At 40.0% G+C, this 21,626-nt stretch overlaps 1 protein-coding gene across 1 annotated transcript; it reads right to left on the bottom strand.

Annotated features, from left to right (window-relative positions):
* Positions 1-3,756: 3,756 nt before the first annotated feature.
* Positions 3,757-21,280, bottom strand: RBP1 (retinol binding protein 1). Its single transcript, XM_058812438.1, has 4 exons — positions 21,208-21,280; positions 20,412-20,590; positions 8,792-8,893; positions 3,757-3,843 (listed from the first exon to the last, which is right to left on the bottom strand). The coding sequence occupies exons 1-4, from the start codon at positions 21,278-21,280 to the stop codon at positions 3,790-3,792; spliced, it is 408 nt and encodes a 135-aa protein (XP_058668421.1). The 3' UTR covers positions 3,757-3,789.
* Between the last annotated feature and the right edge of the window lie 346 nt (positions 21,281-21,626).

Here is a 21,626-nt window from a genome sequence, read left to right on the forward strand (position 1 = left end):
CTGCTTTGTTTAAACTTTCCATTCACACTGCTTCTGTTGGCACTAACAAAACATAAAATGTCCATTATCTGAAGGTATTGCAGTTCTGTAGAAATACAGAGTGGATATTGGCAAACCATGGATGAAATTCTGTTGAAGATCAAGAAAATCAATATGAAGTTTGATTCTTGAATCACAAGCAAATCTGGATATGAATTCCCTGTGAAGGTCTTGGTTACTACGTAGTTATGAAATAGGGAGGCAGATGTTTGTCAAATAATTGTTGAATTCTATTGTGATTCGGTAAGTATCTATTTTATGGAGGAAGTTTTAAATTACATTTCATGATAACAGTAGTTAAAGGTTCATGGAAACAGCGTGGTTAATTTTTACACACATTAATTGGAAAGCATTGTCGTGGAAGCAGTGGATGAACATAATTTCCTTTTCCAAGGGAAAGGGTTGCTGCACTGAGAAAAGAGGTTACAATTATAATGACAAGCAATTGAGATGATTTGAAGAGAATCTATTGAAAGTTAAACATTTCTGAAGTTTCTGTATTTTCCACCCATGAGCTGTGGAAGTGCTTTGTGGGCTTGCCTTTCCTCCATAATTAGCAGCAGGTTACATTGCTTCTGCTTGATAAGCCATTAGTTATTAGTGTGGTGCTAAATTTGCCCTAGTACCAAATGACCCAAAGGGGAAAAGCTGTCTGTTTGATTGCAATAATAATAGCTTTTAACAATTGGATTTACTTAGCTAGATGTTAATTGATCCACTTACAACCTTCTGCAAGAAGAGTTTGTGAATGTTACACAAGACTGGAGAGAACTGCAGGCAAAAATCAGAAGACAGCTGGTGAATTAAGGGTTGTGAACTGCCAAGTTCTGTTGAAGGAAAACTGCATTTCCAAAAGGTCTTTGTCAGTGCTGAGCATTAAAAGAAATCCTGCCAATTCTATCTGGGGATGGAGGTGTGAGCCATCACTTCATTACAGTCACTTGTTTGTTCTCTTGCTCTCCTTGGGGCTGAAGAGTGGAAAGACACTTGGAGGGTGTCCATGATTATGAAATCAATAATTAGAAACTTTAAGGAAAAAAGTTTCTGTGTCAAATAATCTTCCAAGGAAAACAAATGACTGATGTGCTGAAATTTGGCAACTGGGATATCCTCAGCCTTGTGTAAGATGATAAATAGCATTTTAAATAGGCAAGGATTTGCAATTTCCCTTAAGCAGAGCAACATTTTAGCCCAAGAACCACAGGTGTCTGATCCTTTCCCTCTCTTAAAACCTTTCTACTTTATTTAATTGTAACCAGTTTTGATCTGTCCCATTCCAAGTAGAAGAAAAGTCAATCCCCATGAACTGGTGGTCTGTCTGTCTGTCTGTCTGTCTGTCTGTTGGGATATCCATTTAGCTATGGACACACAGCTGGCTGGCTAACACACTCTTCCAGGAGAGAAAAGCAGCTTCTGCATAGCCCTGGCTGATCAGACTCAAGTATATTTCCCAGAAACCTCCTTAGCTATAAGTATTACCAAGAAAAAGTAATTACAGGGGAACTTAAATAAATAATTTGATAGCATGTCTGTAATTCTGAGTGGTACAAGAATTTACAGGGACAGGGAGTATTATTCACCTGTTATCACATGGGGGTGCTTAAGTCTTCATGGGTAATATCATCTGGGTACTTTCTGAAGTAAAGCAAACCCCAAAACTTTATAAAATGGAATTAGATGTGCGTTACAGCACATCTGGTGCTACACCATTGAAATGACAGAGTTCAGAAAGTTTGCCATCCCTGCTGTGCAAACTTTAGACTCTACAATGGCTGTTTCTGAAGCTCCTTTTCTCCATGCTGTGTCCCTGCCCATGGCAGGCAGGTTGGATCTCTGCCCATGGCAGGCAGGTTGGATCTCTCCCTGGCCATTCTGGGAGTCTGGGATTCCATGTCAGAGGAGGCTCCCAGCTTTCCTAAGCAGGATTGATAACAGTGCATGTTTTAAAAGAGGCAGCATTTGTTCCATTTACAGGTCTGAACTGCCCCAGTCAGCACTGAGTCCCTGGGGAAGGCAAAAGCAGGGCTGAGGAGAGGATGCAGCAGAGCAGGGAAAGGGATGGTCCCAGTGCAGAACAAGGAAAGGGATGGTCCCAGTGCAGAATGGGGAAGGGATGGTCCCAGTGCAGAAAGGGGAAAGGGATGGTCCCAGTGCAGAATGGGGAAGGGATGGTCCCAGTGCAGAATGGGGAAGGGATGGTCCCAGTGCAGAGCAGGAAAGGGATGGTCCCAGTGCAGAACAGGGAAGGGATGGTCCCAGTGCAGAATGGGGAAGGGATGGTCCCAGTGCAGAAAGGGGAAAGGGATGGTCCCAGTTCAGAAAGGGGAAAGGGATGGTCCCAGTGCAGAATGGGGAAGGGATGGTCCCAGTGCAGAATGGGGAAGGGATGGTCCCAGTGCAGAAAGGGGAAAGGGATGGTCCCAGTTCAGAAAGAGGAAAGGGATGGTCCCAGTTCAGAAAGGGGAAAGGGATGGTCCCAGTTCAGAAAGGGGAAAGGGATGGTCCCAGTGCAGAATGGGGAAAGGGATGGTCCCAGTTCAGAAAGGGGAAAGGGATGGTCCCAGTTCAGAAAGGGGAAAGGGATGGTCCCAGTGCAGAATGGGGAAAGGGATGGTCCCAGTGCAGAAAGGGGAAAGGGATGGTCCCAGTGCAGAGCAGAGCATGGAAGGGGATGGTCCCAGGGCAGAGCAGGCTCTGCTGTGGTGATTTCCCCACTGGCTGAGTCCTTGAGAATGGCTGATAACAGCTGTTAGAGGAGACACCTGGAATTCCAGGTTACCTGCTAAAGCTTTGTGAATTTAACCCTTTTAGAATTTGATGAGAGCTGGTGGTGCTCACTGTACCCAGTGTGTTGATGGACTGAAAATCTGGCAGTATTATTGCCCTCACTAAGGTTTAATCAGTGTTCTGATTTCACCTGCCTGGCCAAGGCTCTCGGTGTGCACAAGAACAGGGGACTATGATGGGCATAAAATATCTGCAAATGATACTGTACAAATGATACTGTACAAAGCAATGCTGGTCTCATCTTCTGTGTGCTGTGTGTACAGTTATAGACAGTTTCTAGCTCTGACCTTACTCTCAGTGTCTCCAGAACAACAACAATACAAAAATGCATGGACAGATACTGGCTAAAGCATTTGGAAAAGCATTGCCCCTTAGCCGTGCTTCTGTAAGCATTGTTTTCTCCAAAATCTTGATCCACAAATTTCCTAGTTTTGAGAAATCAGATTTTTTATTTTTGATGGAACACTTCTAGTATAGATCTATTTCACCAGAGCTAATGGTAACATTCTTACTGACTTCAGTAAATTCAGGATTTAAGTGCAAGCTGCATCCTACAGATCTCATTTTCTTCCTTAAAACTGCAGTCCACCATTTAAAAACAAGGCTAAGGCTCTGAAAGGGTGATATTGAGAGTAAAAGGGTGATACTGAGAGTAAAAAAACAGCTTACAATGTCTAAACCTCCTATTTTATACCTAATAGTCCTTTTTTGGCAGAGTCAAGAATTATGGTATGCACACATTTAGAGAGTTTAGTATCTTTAATTGGCATTTCTAAAAATAGTTTTATTTGCAGTCATTTTTTTCAGTTTCCTAAAAATATTTTATTCCAACTATATGGTTCTAATGTTATCTTCATTTCTGTGTTTGCTCTTGTTGCTGAGGATGCTCAGTGCTAACATTTGGAGAGTTGCTGGCAAGTCAGTAAATTCTGTTGTTCTGTTGTTCTTCACTCCTGGAGCAGCTCACTGCACCTTCTTAAAGACCTGCTTGCATGTGACTCCACACACTCTTATTTCCTAGGAGGAGAAAATAATTAGAAACCACAATTTTTACTTAGGACACAAATGTTACAGACATCTTTTATGAAAAATCCTTTCTTTAAGATTTTTCCTCCTGAGAAGCTGGGAGGCCTCAGGAGCAAAATGTAAACAATGGTTATCTGCTGCTGTGGGATGCAACAGGTGCATCTGGGATTGGTCTCATGTGGTTGTTTCTAATTAATGGCCAATCACAGTCAGCTGGCTTGGACTGTGACAAGACACAAACCTTTGTTATCATTCTTTCCTATTCTATTCTTAGCCAGCCTTCTGATGAAACCTTTTCTTCTATTCTTTTAGTATAGTTTTAATGTAATATATATCATAAAATAATAAATCAAGCCTTCTGAAACATGGAGTCAGATCCTCATCTCTTCCCCAGTCCAAAAACCCCTGTGAACACTGTCACACACAAACATAGATTCATGTGTACATCCAGCTGAATTTGAATCCATGATTTTCTATTAAATTAAACTGGGAGGCTTGTACATATTTTAGCCTATTCTTCATCCCAAAAGAAAACATCTGGTTTGGGTTTGTTTTCTGCTAAAAGGTGGAGCAAGGGAAGTTACTTTGGGATCTCAGATCTTAAAGGGCCAAATCCATTCCTGGTGCATCATTCTTGAATTGCAGTGAATAATATGCAACTGCTTGAGGCCTTTGGCACGGGCATTCTCTGTTTTGGGTACATAAAGAAGTGGGGACGGATTTGCCTCAGCAGCTCAGAATCTCTGTGGTGACAGCTGGGTGTAGCTCAAGCCTGCACATGCAGAAATCAGGGTCACTTCAGCAGCACAGAGCTCCTGGCTACCAAAGATTTGCTCCAGGCCTGTCAGCCAGCAGAGCACAGAGGGTTTGACTGAGCCTGAGCACCCTGGATGCAAAAAGCTGATTCTCTGAGTGCCACAGGAGTGTGGGAATCTACAAAATCAGAGGGTTTTGGGAAAGCTGCAAGAGGCAGGCCTCAGAGACAGCAGAACTGTGATTAGAGCTAAGCAGCAGCCATGAGATAGGTCAGCAGAAAAGCTATTTAAACTGTAGAAAAGCAAGGACAAATAGAACAATGGTCTATGTATTAACACTTGTCCATAATAATAAGCTGCAGAAAAGTTTATCTAGCAAGATATTAGGGAGTTCTAAGCTTAATAAAGGAGCTTTGTGCATTGTGTTTCAAGGCTTACAAGCAGGTATTGCATTCGAAATAAGCAAGCATTGTTTAACCAAAGGTAGCTGTGCTTACAGTGGTTGGATGGAACTACTGTCAATGTGCTTTTGCTTTGTGTGATTGGTAAAAAAACTTATAAAGTGAGTTGTAACATTAAGTTCTGTGTCTTCTGCCTGGGATGTGAGCTGCTGGCATCTTCCCATTGCCATAACCATGGAATGAGAGTGATGCTGGAAAATCAGCTCGAAGCACGTTCCACAGCAGCCCCATCATGTTTGTGGTTTGTACACAGACCCCAGGCAGTGTCACAGGAGCTTTGAGAGTGATCTCTGCATCTCTGTGAGCTGGGCATGAGCAGGGGCACAGTTCCCATCCTGGGCTGGGATTTGGAGGCTGCTGCTGCTGTTTGCCTGCTCACCCATCCCTGTTCCTGAAACTCCTCAGGTTCCCCCTGGGGAGTGCACACAGGTGTGCGCCTGGGGCAAGGTTCAGGTGCAACAAAAAAGAGCGTGGAAGCTCTTAAGGGACATAAGGACAGTGTTCATGCATGACCTAGCAGATGGGATACACTTTCCAGCTCAAGATGAGACTTTTAATAAAGCTCCCAGAATATTTTGATGAAGTTATGCACATTTCTTATGAGGGACTTTGATAAAATGACTTTAAAAAAACCCCTTGAACTAGGTCAATAATCTTAATTGATATATTATGGCTGCTTTGGGCACCCAGAAAAAGGGGAGAGAGAATGATGCATCTGACTCCATGGATATCAGAGGCTAATTTATTATACTATATTATTCTACACATCTAAAAGTGAATCTGCCAAGCACTCAACTCTGCACAGAACTTCAGAAAAACTCATGACTGTGAGCTGACAGTCCTGACACACACACAAATACACACACACACCTGGCCCTGACAGGCCAAGGAAACAAAACACCCTCACTGTGGGTAAACAATCTCCACATTGCATTCTGCTTTGGCACAAACACAGCAAATGACAAGAATTGTGTTTTCTTTCTCTGATGTTCAGAGAATGTGAAACCCAGAAATATTCTTGGGAAGAATTGTGCCTTGCTTTTCTCTGTGAAGAGAATTGTGGGGTTACAACACATGTTGCTTGACCCCAGTAAGAGAAAATGGTTCATGCTGAGTTGGTGGAACAACAGACTGATGCAGTGACTTTGGTTGGGACCTGTTCTCTTCACTCCTGCAGAGGTAACCCAGAAGAAGGAGTGTGCAATAAGGGCTGAGAGATTTGCTGACAGTGACAAAAACTATGGAGCAGAAGCAATCAATACAATAGAAAAGGGCAATAAAACTCAAAAGGAAGTGGGGAATGGTCAAATAAGTCACTCAAATAAAATAAAATCCAAAAAGAACTACAAAGTACAGACCACAGAATGAAATAAGGAAATAGGAAGCGATAAATTCCTAAAGGATGTGGTCCTACTTTCTGCAGAACTGTGAAAAGAATAAATTAACACTTGGCTCATTGTGTAAAGTTCAATAGGATCATAAAGGTATTGAAGTATCCATTCTTTAAAGGTAACTGCTCATTGTATTAAAGCTCTCTCAAAAGGACAGGACCTAGTAATCTTAGCTGGTCAAAAATAAGATACTAAAGGGGACTCTACTGTACTTTTAATGGAGAGAGCTGCATTAACAAGATTAGAGAAATAAAGAGGACATCTTTTGAAATCCATGAAATAACAGAAGTGAGAAAATTGAAAGATTGAGGAGTGGGCTCTAAAATACTTGGCTACTTCTTTTGCATGAGTTAATTTTGGACTGACTTCTGCACACATGGGAGACAGATTGTGGTTTTATTGCAAAGGGCCTGGGTGCAGGGCCCTGCTGGGATTTGGGGTTTATTGCAAAGGGCCTGGGTGCAGGGCCCTGCTGGGAGCTGCCAAACACAGCTCAGAGCAGGCCCCAGAGAGGGAGAGAGGGGGAGAGAGGGTGAGAGGGTGAGAGAGCAAAAGCATAAGAGAGCGAGGTTCCCATTACAATACAATAAATCATCCTCTGTGTTGAATATTCTGATTCTCACTAACCAATCTAGTACAATATACAAATCCTATAGCATTTACATACAGCCTATAAGAATCATTACATTACCATACTGTGCTACATTTTAAACCCTAAAAACTCCTCTTTGGGCCCCTTCTGCCAAGCTGTAGGGTCTGCTCTGACCCTTGGAGCTGTCTGCAAGCAGAGGGTGTTGTTCCATCAAAAGGGGATTACCTTCAGCTGGCCATGACATTGTTTTCCAGTTGTTCAGTAACTGAGACATCTCAAAGCTTGCTTTCATTTCAATCTCGCTTTTAGGTTCCATATTCTCAAAATCTTTTGCCAGACAATCATATTTATAAGGCTTTCCTGTTTCATCTTCCCCAACAGTGTGGAAATACTGACAGGGGCTTCTTGGGGGGAGTGTGCCTGCACAGGAAATTTGGGTATCTTATTTACTGCTGCCTCCCCTCCTCCAGGTGAGGAGGGAACACTTTACTTCTCCCCTGGAAGGAGAATAATAATTGGCTGATTCTGCAGGCACTATTGCAGCTTCCAAAATCCAGGCATGTTGAATTTTCTCTGGTGCCCTGGTCCCACAGGTTAACATGGACTGCCCAGCCAGGTTTACTGGGTGCTGTGGAATCCCAATTAGACCAAAAACATATTGCAGAACCTAGTTTTGATGAACCAACATAGCAGACTTCATTTACAGTGATTTGTCATCTTGACCTAGTTTGATGTGGACATTTCTTTCCTAAAAATTAATTAAAGCAGAAAAATATTCTGGCTTTATTTTGCCCAGAGGACAGCATATCTTACACAGTTGTGACATTTGACAGTATTTCTTAAACCAAGACTTTTTGCTTACATTACCAACATACTGGACAATTTATTTCATTTCCATGATCATGTTTCTGAGCCTCAGCTATGAAGTCCTCACTCACACGGCAACCTTCTCCTGCCTGTGCTGCACCAAGGCCATCTGGGGAGATCTGTCATACCCATCCCTCTCCTCGCTGCATTCTGGAACCAACACTTCCTCAAAATTATGTTTAGTAATAAGGGGCTTGAGGTGCTTCTGCAAGGATTTACTAACTCTGGTGCTGATTTGAACATTAAGAATATATCCATTTAGATTGCTGAATGCTAATAGCACTGCACAGTGAGGAGAAATGGAGGTTGGAGTTTATTATCCCAGCAGGAACACTGCCTTTTACCCACGCTGATGAGAGAGTGAGGATGCTATAAAGAGTTATAGGACAAAAGAACAGGCATCTTCTTTCATGTCCTGGTAATTTAGAAAGATAAAAATGACAATCTGAAAAAACTATCAATTTCAAAAGCTTAATTGCCATTTTAGTTCTGTAGGCTATAATGTAGTGTGGCCTGTAATTATTTTAAGAGAACAATTGTGTATTTTCCCCTTGCTTTTGGGTGCTCAGTTTCACAGCTCCCATACTGAGCATTTTACAGACTGTGAGGGACATTCTGGTAAATGTGTGAACATTTCAGCCTGGTGAGTCTGGACATACACTGAGCACATAAAGAGCACTCAAAATGGTCAGGCTTTGAAAGGGACATAAAAACATAATGGCTCCAAATGAAATTGTTGCTTTAGAAACAAGTCAAATGCTGCACCAATACCCAAATATGTCCAAGCAAGCCAAAATGACACAGCACATTCCCTGCTGTGTTTTATCTAACATTTGAAGGGAGGGGCATTCCAAACCTCTTGCATGATCTTACCAGGTGCATTTCATCTCCTTCAATCCACTGGGTCCAACCACGGCCCTCCTTCTCTCCATTCTGCACACAGAGCAGCTTATCTCCATCCCAAGACACGGTGGTCTGACAAAACAGACATGTTTGGGATTACTGTCATATTCTCTGATATTGTGATTAGTTTCTGTGAAGCAAAACTTATCTCTAATTATGAGTGTATATCTCAGGAAAAGAATGATTGGATAGTGTTGTACCACTTAGGATAATTACCTAAGAAATGAGTTGAATAGAAAATTGCTGCCATAAACTGGAGGGATGAGATAAAGCAAGAAAAAATACCATCAAAACCATTGTGTAAAACACACTCCTCTCTCCCTGCTGAAAAATGCAGCAGCAGAAGGGCCCTTCTGCCTAACACTGTATGTGCAAAAGGAGCTGAAAAGTTAAGATACAGCCTGGTTTTGAATGATTCCCCAGCTACTCTACCTGAGAACAATTCCCATTTCCTGTGGATGAACAAAGCTTTTGAACACAGAGCTGCTTTTCCTCATTCTCAATCTGCCTTCCTTCACCCAGCAGAGTGGTTTGGAAGGGTCAGCAAGTTGGGAACTTTGCAGCATCCTGCAAAAAAGGTTGGGGGACTTCTCCAGCCAGGACTGGCAGAACAAGCCAAGAGTCAGGTGCAGTAATCAATACTGCAATAATCAATTCACCAATATTGTGTGAATATTGGTGCTGTCCTGGGGGTTCAGGAAAACCTGATTTAAACAATTCCTTCCCTGTATGACAGTGCAGCCTGTTCCTCTGGTCAGCACTTACTGACAATTTGCCTTTCCCATCTCCCTGAGACAAAGAGAAGCAATGCTCTGTAAAACATTTACAGAGGGAAGAGTGGTGACAGTTTGTGCTCCATGAGGATAGTTTAACATTAATATTAGCACATGGCCTGTAAATCAGCTTGTTTGAAGGCACTCTGAGGACTAAACAGGGAATTGATGTCTACCTTGTAAAAGGCTTGAGCAGTCAGATATGGAGAGATGAAGAATTCTGATCTGTCATTAAAGGACACTTCCTGCATCCATCCTGTGTAGTTCCTAAGAGAGGAAGTCAGCCTACATTCTTCCTTCTGGTAATTAAGCCCAGTTCAACACTCAAGATCTACCCAGTCCTATTTATTTAATCTGTGTATGTCACAAACAATTAATTCTTAAATGACACCCGTGACAGACACTGTCTTTGCATGAGTGCAGGCAGCAGCCTCCTCCCCTGGGAAGCTTTAGACTAAAGCAGCATGGAAAATGAATCACTCCAGAGTGCCAGGATAGAGAATCATGGGCAAGGCAATGGGATTGATCCCCTCAGTCTGTCTGCACCACATGGGGGCTCTGACAAACAAACTCACGTGTCCTTGCTAAAAATCTCTCTAATTTAGAAAATGCATTCACAAATGCTTCTGTTCTCTTTTGTAAAGTGATATATTTAAACCAAGCAGTAGATACATTTCATGAAACCATATCTTTTTAATGCAAAAAATGCTAATGCAGGAAGGAACAACATATTTGGGTAAAACTGTTGTTAATGTGGTCACCATAAACTAAATCCTCTCCCATGTCTGAATCTGCACACATCCACTGAAGGGATGGAAGATAACAAATAATAGGAGTCAAAGTGAATAATGTTTAATTTATAAATTAACAGTTACAAATTTCTGATTCTAAAAAACAAATGTAACAATGAATGGTGTGTTGTAGATGTGAGGGATACTGTGGAATGAAGCATTTGTATGTGGAACTTTGCTCAGTAACTCCACTTATTTGTATCCCCTGAGTATTAGCTCAGCATAGTTTTATCTTTATTCTAGCTTAATAGTTAAATTTGGTGGGTTTAGATGTGAATTCAGAGGCAAAACACCATGATAAAGTAGGACCCAACTTTATTGGTCCTAATGCTCAAAGTCAGTTGAGAGTGTTACATTGATTTAGTACACTTGGGGGAAATAGAGAAATATTTGTAGCAGCACAAGGAAATGCTAACTTTTTAGCCTCCAAGGGTGACTGAAATTGTTTCATCTCAGAAAACAACACACTTTTTTCCTCAGGATTTTTTTGTTTTTCCAGTCAAGATTAGAAATTGCTTTTTGCAATTTGCTGATAACCACAAAGAGTCTAAACCCACAGACATTGACCAAGCTGTCTTATCAGACAATATTCTCAGGTATCCTCTGCCTTCCCTTTGACAAATATAAAATAGTGAGGGATATGAGTAAACCACACAATTCCTGATTTCTGTATGTAGCTGTTTTGCTCTGAAGGTTATAAAGGGTAGAATACATTGCAAGAGAACATAATGTAATTTTCTTTGTTAGCAGGAACAACCACTTTAATCAGTGGCATCTGTATCCTTTCCTTGGGTCAAACTGTAATGTCTCAATGACTCTTTCATTAAACTAGTACACAAAATATAAAATTCTCTTTTAACTCAGATTAAAACACATCCTGCCACCTCAAATACCTCTACCGAGACACACAGGGAGCGTTAGCTGAGGCTGAACTGCTCCAACATCCCACCCTCTACAACACCTAAACCAGAGCAACACTTGCTTTACAACAGTCCCAAATATTGCAATCAGAACATAAAAACAACGCTCCAGAAATACTGTAGGGCAAATGTTGTATGTATAATCTCTCTTGCTGTATCAGAGAGCAAGGATTTATTTTTGAGGATTGGATCAGGACCTTGCCATGGTATAATCAGGGGCTTGCAGACTGCTCTGTGTGACCCTCTGGCTCTCCTGGCACATGCTCCCAAGATAAACAAACACTTCACCTTTTATGTAAAGCTGCTTTCCCAGCAAAATGTGCCTTTGTGAGGAACCTTGTTTGCCCCCATTTTGGTAATAGCATTACCCAAGGGCTGCCTGGTTACAGAGCTGCTGCCACCTGCCCAGCAGGACTGAAAATCCTGCCCAGGGTGGGCACGGGGCAGCCCAGGCACTCAGCTCCTGCCCCTCATCCTGCTCCACAGGCAGGCAAACCCAGGGGACACTGCAGAGCTTCCAGTGGCAGAACCAACCAGCTGGAAATGGAGCATTTCTCTAAAACTGAACTCTGCATTTTTGAGCACCTTGTGCTACTTGATAATACATCACAGCCATTGTTTATTCCTTTCAACTACACAGTACATAATCTAGTTCACCATAAACAAGCTTGACTCTTGCTTGCTTTCCACCTGCCCACACTTAACCCTAAGATGAACAGTTCCTGGGTCATGTGCATGTAAATCTGTAGGAAAATTCAACAGAGAATGGTGATGGGTGCAATTAGTCAGCAGTTCTAATAATACTAAATATTATTAGTCACTATAGTCTAATATTATTATTAGCCACTTATAGTGACTAATTATTATTTTAGCATTACATTATATTTAATAAAATTTTATTTATTATTTTGTTATTTAGCATTTTATTATATTTATTAACATATTATTATCTTAATAATAAATATATTTAATTAATATATTCAACAGATAATTAATATAAATATAAGTATTATTATATATTAATTAGTCACTTATAGTGACTAATTATTATAATATATAACTATATTATAATGATATTACTATAGCCTAATATTATTAGTCCCTATAGTCTAATACTATTAGTCACCAGCATCAATAATACTAAAGGAATGCCAGAAAAGGGGATGGAGTGAGGTAAAAACCTGGGAGTCTTGCCTCAATTTAACTCTTCCCAAAAAATCCAACCACCAGCACTGCACAATTTTCACATTATGTACACTTTGTTCTTGAGGTGTAATACTAGAGAATGGAGCTCTTCTGGAGAGTGGAAAAGCCTCTGAAGCCTGAGAACACAAAAAATGTTCAAATTTTCTTGACTTTTATGGTATGGTTTCTGTAGTCTTTCACTTTTTTGTACTTTGATATTCTCCTTTTATTACTTAGGCATCCACATACTTTTGTTAGTGATTTAATCTCTGTGTTATGAAGTTTTAAATTCATATGCATAGCACTGCCTAAATCTTTCTGAATATTAAAGGTGGAGGAAATGATAATTAAAGTATTCTCATTACTGTTTTCAGTTATGAGACAAGGTAACCCCTAAACAAATTCTACATATCTGCTATTTCTTTAGTAGCAGCAGCTGTAGTGAAATGTTGCACAATTTCAGCTCCCAGTGGCAAATCCTCCTGATACACAGGCAGAGACGGTGACTTTTGTAATTTACTGAAACAGTCATCAAACATGTGAGCAGAGTCCTTTGCATTTCCCATTGAGGTCCAAGTGCAAAGACATTTGGTGCTGGCTCTGCACAATATTTCTCATTCCCCTGCTGGCAATTCCTGTGAGCCTGCCTGGCTCAGGGGCTGCAGCTGAGGGTGCAGAATGGATTTTACAGATGAATGGAAGAAAATAACTTTTATCCAAGTAGTTCATGAACGTTTTTTGTTAATGCTACATAGATTTTTTGACACGTTGCCTTTACAAGTATGAATTGCAGCTCCCACCTTTCATCAAAAATATGATATTGATTTCTATCTGTAGCACAAACACAGCAGCATCAGTTCTATTTTTCTGCTGCTTTCCTCAGTGCTGTCTCTATATTTGGAGCACCAAATGACTGCAAAGCCAGACATGCACCACACTCCCTGCTCCATCTTCACCCAGTAAATCTCTGCTTGGGAGAATGACAGCATATTTTACAGATGTAATTATGACCTAAGAAGGATTTAAAAATGGAAAAGAATTTTTTTTTTAGGTAAGATGAAACAGAAAAATCCAATTTGAGCTGTGTCTTGTAAATAACAGCAAAGAAAATATCCTAGAACTTTTGGTCAAACACAGCCATGTCTTCAGCGAGGTATTTAACAACTTCTCAAGATAAACCATTTCATCTGTACTAAGTATCAAAGTGATACAAAAACCTCTTGTAAGCAGTTTTTTGGGAAAAATAAAATGAAGTGTGCATAGAATAAACTGATGTTGATGTCCCAGACAAAGTGCAATAGCAGTGAGAGGGAATTCTGCCACGTGGTCGCTCCCTATGGCCTCTGTGCAGAAAGCTGCTCCAGGGACTACAGCCATGGGCAGCTTTGTCCCCACCCCCTGAAACCCCTTTCGTCAAAAGAGATTAATTCTGCATAAGATAAATGAATTAATAGTCTAAGATAAAGCAATTCAGTCTTTCACATCTGTATCTGGAAGTTCAGCAGCAGAAACTACTGAGAAAACAACAACAAACCCGACAGAACAATGCCTGGAAGGATTCCTGGAATCCTTTATCTCCAGATCCTGGTGCTGGCCAAAGGCTGAAGCTATTCAGCCACACTGTAGCTCAGCCATGGCAAAGTGTCCTTTGCTTCTGTCACTGTCAGCATCACTGCTGGAAAAGGGGCTTAGGATTGGATTGAAAAAAATCAGATGAAAAGTAAGCTGTAGTCAGATAGGATCAGATCCTAAATGTTCCAATTACTTGTTTTGAATCCTTGCTCATATGAACAACAGAGCAAAGCCAAGAGGTGTTCCAGGGTGTAGGAAAGTGAAGGTGCAAAGCTCTGGGCTATGCAGCTGACAGTGTGTGGGGGAGGAGAAGAATCAATACTTTACACAGTGCATACTATTTTATTTCTTAGGAATGGTGGCTTTTTTTCTTATTGAAATAAAATTGTATACAAGCAATACAAAAATAGGAAAACTTGTGTACATCCCATGCCAGAAAAAAGAGTAAAAGCCATCACATCCAATTCACTCTGTGCAACGATCAGAATCGATTCTAAGACACTTAGTGTTTAAATTAATGGCTGTAAATGATTTATCCCCTGTGTAATTTTGGCAAGATACAATTGTACACAACACTAATGGTTTGTCATTCAAAATTGGATTTGTTAAGTCTGGTTCTCAGCTTTTCAGCACATTCTGATTGCTCTTTCTCCATTCATAGCTCCCAGAGCTTTCAGAGTTCACAAAAAGTGAAATGCTAAACCTATCCAAACCCACTTTCCCTGCAGAGCTTGCTTGTGCTAGCAGCAGTTCTGTGAATAACCAGCTCCAAAGCTTCTAATCAGCCTCGTGGTTTAGACAGGAATCCAGCCCTGCAAAATGTGAAATTTATGACATTTATATGGGCAAAGATTCCATTTGCTATCACCGTGTAAATGTGCTGAGCACATCACTTCCAGGCAGGGACTCATGGCCAAGGAGCAAGGCAGGGGAAAGGAAACTGCTGCTCCTCACTGAGGCACACACAGAAGGACCAGAGTCCATTCTGACACAGCCTGAGATGGGCCCAGCATGGACTTCTGCTCTCTGAAGCCTCAGAGCATTGACTGGAGGACTTTTCTCCATCTTTTTTTGACAGCAGATTCTAAAGGGCCAGAAATACCAACAGAAAACTATCATAAATTTGACCTCTTTTAAATTACACCTCCCTCCCCTCCAAAATAAAAAAAATAAATAAATAAAAATCAGGGATTATGCCAAGGAGGAGCTAGGGACATTACAGTACTGTAAAGAGACAGGAGGCACTGAATGTGAGAGAAGACCAGCCCAGCAACAGTAATTCTAGAATAATGCTTGTTCCACCAAAATATATGAGAAAATACTTATAAGCCCAAAAGGGCAGCACTGGAAGGGTAAAGAAATAAAATCAGCTAAACTAGAAAGCTAAATCAGAGGGATCAAATAAAGACATATTGCTGATCTGGCATCTTACTAGACAGGCACTATTTATTTTGAATCTTCTCATTCTGTGGGAGTTCCCTTGTGTAATTCCATGCACTGGAATGTTGTTTGTTGGTTGTTGTTTTTCTGGCAGAAAAGTCTTAATTCCCAAGCCTGCTCAGAACTAGATTAACAGCTGTGAATTCCATTTGTGTAACAGAGCAACCTGCCTAAATAGTTAAATAAGCTTCACAAACCATGTGATTTTGTAATAGGGCTTTATTCTGACCTTGCAGTGGTATAAATCAAGTTATGGCCAGAACAACTACCTCCACTGCAGTTTTCTTGAGTACAAACCCGAGAGGAATCAGGGTCACATCAGGAACCTTTGTTAATTAAAACAGAGCCATGATCAGTTTTGAGCAACTTCCCTCCCTCCAGGAGGACATGGCACACTCAGGTGTCTGTGAACAGTTCTTGTGGGGCTGTTTCAAACACTAAATGACATTTCACATGGTAAGAAGTATTCTAGATCTGATGTGGGAATTCCACAACTCCCAAATCCTCCTCACCCTACCCCACCCCAGCAAGTCTTAACTAGGACTACAAGTTCTGTTAGTTCAATAAAGGAAACCTAAACACCCACTTGATAACTTATTAATGGTTATATCTCCCTTGTATTCAGCTTTAGATAACCAAATGGTTAAGATGTATTATTTCCCACATTCAGTTTCAAATTCTTGCAGTTTTCTCTGTTTCCCAGTTCCCTGCCTTTGTCATTTCATTTCCTGCTTCAATGGAAGAAGAAAATTACTGTATCAGAGAGCACAAGGCTCTGAGTTACCAAAGCACCTCTCATATGCTTGGACAAATACTCAGTTATAACACAATTCTTCTCATCTATCCGAGAAATTCTGCTCTTCTATATTTACAACATAAAATCTTTCTTGATCTTTTAACACATCACTTGCTTTTAGTTTCTGTCAAAAGAGATTAATTCTGCATAAGACAGATTAATTAATAGTCTAAGATAAAGCAATTCAGTCTTTCAAATGCCTGAACAGCAGAGAATAATTACAATGCAAAAGTTTTCTCTGACTTCAGCAGCAGAATCATTAGAAAGCTAAAAATTTTAGGAAAGGGATTTTTGCATCTGAGCTACCCAACTTTCAATCTGCTTTGATTCATTGGATGCAAAGACTTGCAATGTGAAACTTCAGCCTTTGTTTCAGCATTTTAAGGTTTTTCAGTTAACTTTTTCATAATTGCTTTACTAAACACTAAGTAAATGACACTGTGAAGGCTTATGTGCCTTGTTCCTTTGTGCTATATTCACACTGTAGGTGTTTCACACTGTAGGTGTTTCACCAGCCTCACTGGTTATCACTGACAGTGGAAAAAGGGAAGCACAACTATAAAGAGAGGTATTTATTATGGTGATAAATGAGAGATACTTTCAGAGACAGTTTTGGATTAATTTTTTCAATAGGGTCTTCCTCTTGCATGCACAGTAAATATTTCCACAGTAATGTTTATATACAAGAAACAAAGTTTCATACTTAGAGCAACACCTGAGATGCTAAATTAATCACAATTTGAGATTGTAGAAATTCTCTTTAAAATTGAGATTTCATGATGAGACTGGAGCTTCACTGAGAATTAAGACAGCAGGATCAAAGACTCAGTGTGAGAAATACCAAAGCCAGAGCTCTCCATTTAACTTTAAATTTCTGTCTTGTACCTTCTCCATCTGATAATGTGTTGCCAATTAAAACTATGAACAAACTCTTCAAAGCAGTAGAAGCTTAACTACATGCTCCAATTCACATCATGTGAGAAAAATGTAACACAAATTAATGTTCTAAACTTCCTTCTACACCATCTAATGCACACCTTGGAACATTTGCAAGGAATGAAAGATGCTCCTGAACTTTCATTTTACATTTGTACTTGAAGATGCCCAGTTTTTAACAACCCTGCATAGTTAAGTATGTTTGAAGTTGCAGAAAGATCTTTTTCACAAAATTGCCAAGTGAATAGATTTAACTTTTATCCAGGAGATCCAATCCTGGGTGGAAAGCCCTAGGAGCAATGATACCAGCTGTCATTTGTGATCTCTCCTGTGCTCAACCATCCCCATCTTTGGTTTTGCAGAACACAGAAACTGCACCTTGACCTAAACTGCAGGGCTTTAGTGTTTCCAAAGTTGCAAATTTTCACTTCCCAACAGAAACAACATCCTAAAGGACCTGATGTCATCAGTTGCTGTTCCCTCTATCCCTGCAGTGAACAGTCACCCAAAAATATGCACATGCAAGAAAGCCAGGCTGAGGGTCAGCAGAAGAACAAACTGAAATTGCTAAAGTTTATCCTTCTCAATGAACTCTCTGATCATGAAAGTTCAGACAGGCTCCCAGGAGTGACCAAATACAAAAATGAGAAAAACCCTAACTGCAAAGGGGGAGAGGGCTTGCACTATCACAAGACTGTCAAGTTCATAATGTCAAAACTCCAACATCAAAAATAAGTATCTGCAAAACGTTTTAGCATTTTCTGCTCATGGACAGCATTGATTTGGAATTACTGTAGTTACACTCTACTCTGACTGGCTCAGAAATATGTTTTACAACTGAAAGGTGAACACAATTTCAGTGAATTACACACAGGATGTAACCTGTCCACTGTGCTGATATTATTTTTACAGATACGTTAACTCTAGCTAGATGACATATTCCTCATTAAAAGAAAAAACAATCTATATGTCTAGAAAGGATTAATTCTAAGGTTATTTTTGTTAGTCTCCTGATGATTGCTCTGCTGTATAGATTAATGTTTAATGTGTAATTTGTCTTATCCATGTTACTTTGTACTGCTCACGTATCGAGCTCCTTGGATAAAACTTGCCCCATGGTCTGCTCAGTCCACAATATAAATAACAATAATTGATTCACAACCTTTCCCATTACACAGGCTGGCTATTAATGATTAAGCCTTTTATGGCATGCAGTTCCACAGGCTCTGCATGAACAAATGGAGCACCAAGAATGATATTTAACATTTGCTTTTATGGTGGTTTTCTTTGTAACACCACACAGGGAGTGGTCCAGTTCATCTTATAAACTCCATGACTCTTCTCTCACAAGACTCCTTCTGCACTGTTGGAGTCATTTTGCTGCTTAACAGCTGCAAATTTTGCCTGACATTATGGTTATCAGATTTGGACCGACATCACTTTAGCAAGACAGCTTCTTGTACTGTTATTTCATTGACAAAACAGAGGTGTCATGTAGAAAAGAAATATTTAATGAGAAAATTGAACTCTAAAGTGTGATGTGCTGCTACAAGGTAAATGGAGCACCAGTGGTCAGTGACCTGGACTGTCCAGCTGGAGACACAGAGACACACAGAGATCTCTGGGGGGTTTTGTGGAATTACATCCCTAAATCCTTCCTAAAAAACCCAGTCAGAGACAGTGACTACCCCTGGTTTTTTGGGGTTTTTGTCTGTTTGTTTGGAACAGGCAGGAAGCTGCTGTTACCTTCTGCTTCCAAGGCTGAATAGGCATTTCCCACCAAACAGTAAACAGAGAAATGTTTGAGTAACCTTTGAAAGTAGGCTGAACTAGCTTCTATGCCAAATCAATCAGCTGTTGTAGGGACTGTAATTCTCTCTCTCTAGTTTCTCCTTTCTGGTTTAACATTTTGAATCCTTCCCTTATCACTCAATTTAGCAAAATAGGGTAGAGAATTTTGGTTTATTAAAAATAATAAAATATTACTTCTTTACACCATGCAGAGGATGGTTTAGTTCTCCTTCAGATGGGAATTAATGGTATTCAAGTACAGCTAATGCTTACACATGGACAGATATGTGCACACACAAACCTTTGGAGCAGATGTTTTGATGGTAATTTAATCACCTCAGTCTTAAATCTTTTCTTGGGCTCCTAACTGTTCAGTGAATCCAGACCTCAATATCCTAATTAAGAGCATTCCAGGAACCAAAATCACAAGATGCCGTGGGGGCACTGTCCTCAACACAAATGCATCTGCTCCTCCCTTCTGTGAATGTTGGATTCTGCACTCTCATCAAACTTGCACCCTCTGGAACAAGGACCACAGAGGGATTTGCTGAGGCACTCAGTAGCCAACCATTCTTTTTCTCTGGTTTTCACATTTTTTCTCTTTCCTGCCACTATCAGAGCAAAAGCAAATTTGCAAATCTTAGTGTGAGAGAAAACTATTGTTTTTAAATAGCACTATCTTTCTCAGAATGTAAACCTATTAATTCTCTTTTATGAGATTTCTCCTCTAGAGTCTCTTCTGAGATAATTTTCTTTTATTTGTCAACTTCCTAACTGTAGAATATTGCCAGTGTCATGCTGCCAAACTAATAGGTGAGAACTTGCTATTCTCAAGTTTTTCCTCTGTAAATTGATATTTATCAGTCCTAAATTAAAAAGCAAAAAGAGCTCATAAAACAGAGCTATTGTAAAACAAAGTCCCCAGTGTTTGCTTATTCATTTCAGTAAGATTTGTTCCAGTGGGCTAATTAAGTGTGGACTCTAATAAGAACACCCAGGCAATCTTTAAGCACTTGGCCATTCTCACACAGGAGCAGTGCCTGACCTTGCAATCAGTGGATTTCCTCTACTGTAAAACCTTACTCATTAAAGAGGTTCTGGAAGTGACCCTGGGTGTCTTTCTGACTAACAAACATCCCAGTATAAAAGAGCACAGCTTCACTGAGATTATTATTCACTGATTGATGAAATTGATTTGTGATCCTGATTAAAATTAGCATTCCTGTAATCTAAAGGCACGCTCCAAACTGTAGGAACCTCTTGGCAAACTGAGAAGTACAGAAATAATTTCAGGAATAGCCACCAGGATGGTTAAAAGATGTGTTCTGTGAAAGGCCTCAGGTTATCAATAATCATTTTGTTCATTGTTGAAGTTCTACTTCTTACCATGCACTTGCGATCATCCACCCCAGATAAATCCTCCTCAAACTCCTTTCCTACATCAAATTCCATGATGTAGTTTCTAAAAGTGCTTAGTGTTTTAATGATCATATGATCCCCGTTCTGAAGGATTTCTTTGTCAGGCTTTAGCAAGTTTGCTATTTTTCTTACAGCAACATTTACATCTGAAAAAGAAAAAAGAGTTTTTTTTATCCAGAAAGTCTTCACAAGGAGAAGCTTGCTGCTTCTAGGGAGAACTGAAATGAACAAAGATAAATAGATGTCCAAATATTTCAAACCAGCCTTCCCATCCAGAAAAAGGATGTAACCTAATTCTTATAACTTAAATAACTTAATGTTTCAGTTTTCCAATTATGTGAAATCTATAAAAAAATACCATTTGTATTTGACAGTTAATAAGGCCTCTAATATTTCTATAGAGATACTAACACAACATCAAATACAAACATACAAAATTGCATTAAGTACTACACTGAATCTTTATTAAATATGAAAATTTTGCTGCTTTTCAAATTATAGGAGATTCTTTTATGTTTGGAATCCACCACATACCTCCTCAAGCTATGTAGTTTAATGTCTGTTAATGTAAGCTTCAAAATGCTAAAAGGTAGAGGCTGCTTAAGGCAAAACAATTTTGCTTAAGGCAATCCTTAAAGTGCGTTTCTGAAAAAAATACTTCTCACAAAAATGACTTATGACTGTACAAGAAAAAATAGATTCACATAAAGAATAAGAAAGGTGGCATTGATTATTCATTCAAGAAGTTTGAAGGGAACCTTACCCAGTGCTTTCAGATACTCCTCAAAATTGTCATTGCTGACCATTTTCCAGTACCCATTGAAGTCTGCAGGCATCCCTGCTCCAGGTGAATGTCAAAATCACGGGCTCAGAACCGTGGGTTGATTCTGCACCCCACAACTCACGGCCTTGCTTTGTAGCAAGTTGGGATTCTGGTTTCTTTTATCTCTTTTTTATACCATGCAGCTATGCAAGTCCTTCTAATCCGATTATTGCTGAAGTGCTGCTTTTAAATCCTTCTACAAGGCTGAGCCTTTGAGATTTCTAACATGACAGCAGGATGACTTGATTTAAAACAAATGAAATATTCACCTTTCATATCTCTGTGTAAGGAAAATCCGTTTTAACCATATTACTCTTCATTCTTCCTGCCTCTCAGAAAAAAAAAAAAATACAAGCCAT

The sequence above is a fragment of the Ammospiza caudacuta genome, chromosome 11 (genome assembly GCF_027887145.1).
Source record: "Ammospiza caudacuta isolate bAmmCau1 chromosome 11, bAmmCau1.pri, whole genome shotgun sequence".
NCBI lineage: Eukaryota > Metazoa > Chordata > Aves > Passeriformes > Passerellidae > Ammospiza > Ammospiza caudacuta.